Genomic DNA, 5,000 nt, shown 5'->3' on the forward strand with positions numbered 1-5,000 from the left:
CTAGGTTAATCTGCAGCAGTAGTTTGGCCCTGCGTAGCTCTAATGTTATATAGTCTCCTTGCTGTCCCTCTCCGTGTAGAATGACTCCTTCACTTTCTGATGTCTTAAACTTCAGAGCGATGACATCCTTTATAATCTTCATCTTCTTCACCTAGGTTTGGGAACAATGTTTTATATATACAAAATGATAAAGTCTTGATGTAATAAATCAGATTAAACTGACAGACTCATTCAATTCCGGTCCTGGTATGTTAGTGTTTGGCTGGAACTAAAGCCTGCACATCCCAGTAGCTCTCCAGGACTGTCACGCCCTGGTCAAAGTATTTTGTGTTTATCTTTATGTATTTGGTCAGGCCAGGGTGTGGCATGGGGTTTTTGTAATTGTGGTGTGTTTGTCTTGGGGTTTTGGTGGTGGTATTGGGATTGTAGCTTAGTGGGTTATCTAGCAAGGTCTATGGCTGTCTGGAATGGTTCTCAATCAGAGGCAGGTGCTTATCGTTGTCTCTGATTGGGAACCATATTTAGGCAGCCATATTCTTTGAGTTTGTCGTGGGTGATTGTCCTTAGTGTCCTATGTGTACTCTCGGTTAGTTTGCACTAGATAGGCTGTTTCAGTTTCGATTACGTTTATTGTTTTGTGTAGTGTTCGTGTTTCTTTATTTGATTAAACATGAATCTCAATCGACACGCTGCAGTTTGGTCCGACTCTCCTTCATCACCACTAGAAAACCGTTACAGAATCACCCACCAACCAAGGACCAAGCGGCGTGGTAAACAGAGGCAGCAGCAACAGCAGCAGCAGGAGAAGCGACAGGTGCAGCAGGAGCAACAGCAGCAGCAAAGGCAGCAGCAGGAGCAAAGGCAGCAGCAGGAGAAGCAACAGAGGCAGCAGCAGCATTGGGAGAGGCTGTACTCTTTGGATAAATGGACTTGGGAGGAGATCCTTGACGGACAAGGACCCTGGGCAGAGCCATGGATGGAATTGGAGCTGTCGGCGAAGCAGAGTGCTGAGTCTGAGAGTGTGGAGGATGTATTGGACAGAGTAGAAAGAAAGGTGTGGGCTTGGCATAGCATGCACGGCATACCAGTGCCAGCACCACGCATCAGGCCTACAGTGCGTCCCACCTGTTCAGCGCTGCCGGAGCCTTTCTCCTCTACAGCGCTGCTGGAGTCTCCCGCCTGTTCAGCGCAGCCAGAGCCTTTCTCCTCTCCTGCGCGGCCGGAGTCTCCCGCCTGTTCAGCGCAGCCAGTCTACAAGGAGCTGCCAGTCTGTAAGGAGCTGCCAGTCGGTAAGGAGCTGTCAGTCTGCACGGAGCTGCCGGTCTGCACGGAGCTGCCGGTCTGCACGGAGCTGCCGGTCTGCACGGAGCTGTCAGTCTGCAAGGAGCTGTCAGTCTGCACGGAGCTGTCAGTCTGCACGGAGCTGCCAGTCTGCACGGAGCTGCCAGTCTGCACGGAGCTACCAGTCTGCAAGGAGCTGCCAGTCAGTAAGGAGCTGCCAGTCTGCACGGAGCCGCCAGAGCTGCCAGTCTGTAAGAAGCCGCCAGAGCTGTCAGCCTACATGGAGCAGCCAGAGCTGTCAGTCTGCATGAAGCAGCCAGAGATGTCAGTCTGCATAGAGCAGCCAGTCTGCATGGAGCAGCCAGTCTGCAAGGAGCTGTCAGTCTGCAAGGAGCTGTCAGTCTGCAAGGAGCTGTCAGTCTGCACGGAGCTGCCAGTCTGCACGGAGCTGCCAGTCTGCACGGAGCTGCCAGTCTGCACGGAGCTACCAGTCTGCAAGGAGCTGCCAGTCTGTAAGGAGCTGCCAGTCTGCACGGAGCCGCCAGAACTGTCAGCCTACATGGAGCAGCCAGAGCTGTCAGTCTGCATGAAGCAGCCAGAGATGTCAGTCTGCATAGAGCAGCCAGTCTGCATGGAGCAGCCAGTCTGCAAGGAGCTGTCAGTCTGCAAGGAGCTGTCAGTCTGCAAGGAGCTGTCAGTCTGCACGGAGCTGTCAGTCTGCACGGAGCTGTCAGTCTGCAAGGAGCTGTCAGTCTGCAAGGAGCTGCCAGGCTGCAAGGAGCAGCCAGTCAGCACGGAGCCGCCAGAGCTGTCAGTCTGTAAGAAGCCGCCAGAGCTGTCAGCCTATATGGAGCAGCTAGTGCCGCCAGTCTGCCCAGCGCCGCCAGTGCCCCCCGTCTGCCCAGCGTCACCAGTCTGCCCAGCGCCGTCAGTCTGCCCAGCATCGCCAGTCTGCCCAGCACCGCCAGTCTGCCCAGCACCGCCAGTCTGCCCAGCGTCGCCAGTCTGCCCAGCGCCACCAGTCTGCCCAGCATCGCCAGTCTGCCCAGCATCGCCAGGCTGCCCAGCACTGCCAGTCTGCCTAGTGTCGCCAGTCTGCCCAGCGTCGCCAGTCTGCCCAGCGCCGCCAGGCTGCCCAGCGCCGCCAGGCTGCCCAGCGCCGCCAGATCTGCCAGTCAGCCAGACTCTTCCAGATCTGCCAGTCAGCCAGACTCTTCCAGATCTGCCAGTCAGCCAGACTCTTCCAGATCTGCCAGTCAACCAGACTCTTCCAGATCTGCCAGTCAACCAGACTCTTCCAGATCTGCCAGTCAACCAGACTCTTCCAGATCTGCCAGTCAACCAGACTCTTCCAGATCTGCCAGTCAACCAGACTCTTCCAGATCTGCCAGTCAACCAGACTCTTCCAGATCTGCCAGTCAACCAGACTCTTCCAGATCTGCCAGTCAACCAGACTCTTCCAGATCTGCCAGTCAATCAGACTCTTCCAGATCCGCCAGTCAGCCGGGATCTGCCAGAACTGCCAGTCAACCAGGATCCGCCAGTCGACCAGGATCCGCCAGTCGGCCAGGATCCGCCAGTCGGCCAGGATCCGCCAGAACTGCCAGTCGGCCAGGATCCGCCAGTCTGCCAGGATCCGCCAGTCTGCCAGGATCCGCCAGTCTGCCAGGATCCGCCAGAACTGCCAGTCGGCCAGGATCTGCCAGTCGGCCAGGATCTGCCAGTCAGCCAGGATCCGCCAGTCTGCCAGGATCCGCCAGTCTGCCAGGATCAGTTAGATCCGCCATTCAGCCAGGATCCGCCAGTCTGCCAGGATCCGCCTGTCTGCCAGGATCCGCCAGTCAGCCAGGATCCACCAGTCAGCCAGGATCCGCCAGTCTGCCAGGATCCACCAGTCAGCCAGGATCTGCCAGAAGTGCCAGTCAGCCAGGATCCGCCAGTCTGCCAGGATCCGCCAGTCTGCCAGGATCCGCCAGTCTGCCAGGATCCGCCAGAACTGCCAGTCGGCCAGGATCCGCCAGTCTGCCAGGATCCGCCAGTCTGCCAGGATCCGCCAGAACTGCCAGTCGGCCAGGATCTGCCAGTCGGCCAGGATCTGCCAGTCAGCCAGGATCCGCCAGTCTGCCAGGATCAGTTAGATCCGCCATTCAGCCAGGATCCGCCAGTCTGCCAGGATCCGCCAGTCTGCCAGGATCCGCCAGTCAGCCAGGATCCACCAGTCAGCCAGGATCCGCCAGAAGTGCCAGTCAGCCAGGATCTGCCGGAACCACCAGCCAGCCAGGATCTGGTAGATCCATCAACCTGCCTGAGCTTCCTCTCACTCCTGAGCTTCCTCTCACTCCTGAGCTTCCTCTCACTCCTGAGCTTCCTCTCACTCCTGAGCTTCCCCTCGGTCCCGAGCTTCCCCTCGGTCCCGAGCTACCTCAGTCCAGTGGGGCCCGTTGTTAGGTTTCCTAGGCCAAGGTTAGCGGCGAGGGTCGCCACTCAAGGGACACTAAGGAGGTGGACTAAGACAATTATGGAGTGGGGTCCACGTCCAGCACCAGAGCCGCCACCGCGGACAGATGCCCACCCAGACCCTCCCCTACAGGTTTAGGTTGTGCGTTCGGGAGTCCGCACCTTAGGGGGGGTTCTGTCACGCCCTGGTCAAAGTATTTTGTGTTTATCTTTATGTATTTGGTCAGGCCAGGGTGTGGCATGGGGTTTTTGTAATTGTGGTGTGTTTGTCTTGGGGTTTTGGTGGTGGTATTGGGATTGTAGCTTAGTGGGTTATCTAGCAAGGTCTATGGCTGTCTGGAATGGTTCTCAATCAGAGGCAGGTGCTTATCGTTGTCTCTGATTGGGAACCATATTTAGGCAGCCATATTCTTTGAGTTTGTCGTGGGTGATTGTCCTTAGTGTCCTATGTGTACTCTCGGTTAGTTTGCACTAGATAGGCTGTTTCGGTTTCGATTACGTTTATTGTTTTGTGTAGTGTTCGTGTTTCTTTATTTGATTAAACATGAATCTCAATCGACACGCTGCAGTTTGGTCCGACTCTCCTTCATCACCACTAGAAAACCGTTACAAGGACTGGAATTGAAGAATACGAATCTCAAGTGGAAGTAAACAGAGACAGACATGACTACATAAAAAATAAAGGATTTATTTCTTACCTTAAATCGGTAAGATATAACTCCCTGTCCATCAAAGTTTATTACGTCTGCCCCTGAAAAAGAGAGACAGAGAGAGCGAGAGACAGAGAGAGAGAGAGAGAGAGGGGGGGTTGAGTTTGAAAGGATTAGCAGAGCAGTGGAGACGGAGGATAGGTGATGAGAGGTGGAGAGAAGAGAGGGAGGTTAGATAAAATTCACTGCTGCTCAAATTTCATTTTCATCATCACCACATCTGTTTGAGTGGACACGGGAGAGAGGAGTGTGAGTGTGTGTGTGTGTGTGTCACTGCCATATCTGTTTGAGTGGACACGGGAGAGAGGAGTGTGAGTGTGTGTGTGTGTGTGTGTCACTGCCATATCTATTTGAGCGGACACAGGAGAGAGGAGTGTGTGTGTGTGTGTGTGTGTGTGTCACTGCCATATCTGTTTGAGTGGACCCGGGAGAGAGGAGTGTGTGTGTGTGTGTGTCACTGCCATATCTGTTTGAGCGGACACGGACGGGTAAAGTACAGAGAGAAGGTTAGATAAGAGGGCTCAGAACTGATTAGATCTCTCTCTCTCACAC

General features: G+C 54.9%; 1 protein-coding gene across 1 annotated transcript in view; it reads right to left on the reverse strand.

The window, feature by feature from the left end:
- The window catches only part of LOC112216509 (contactin-associated protein-like 2), a 142,485-nt gene that overhangs the window by 107,800 nt on the left and 29,685 nt on the right, over positions 1-5,000 (reverse strand). Inside the window, exons 5-6 of the mRNA XM_042298643.1 lie at positions 4,437-4,489; positions 1-151 (exon numbers count right to left, since the gene is read on the reverse strand). Of these exons, the coding sequence (XP_042154577.1) occupies positions 1-151; positions 4,437-4,489 (204 nt within the window). The remainder of the gene's footprint in view (positions 152-4,436; positions 4,490-5,000) is intronic.

Source organism: Oncorhynchus tshawytscha, linkage group LG16, assembly GCF_018296145.1.
Source record: "Oncorhynchus tshawytscha isolate Ot180627B linkage group LG16, Otsh_v2.0, whole genome shotgun sequence".
NCBI classification, from domain to species: Eukaryota; Metazoa; Chordata; class Actinopteri; order Salmoniformes; family Salmonidae; genus Oncorhynchus; species Oncorhynchus tshawytscha.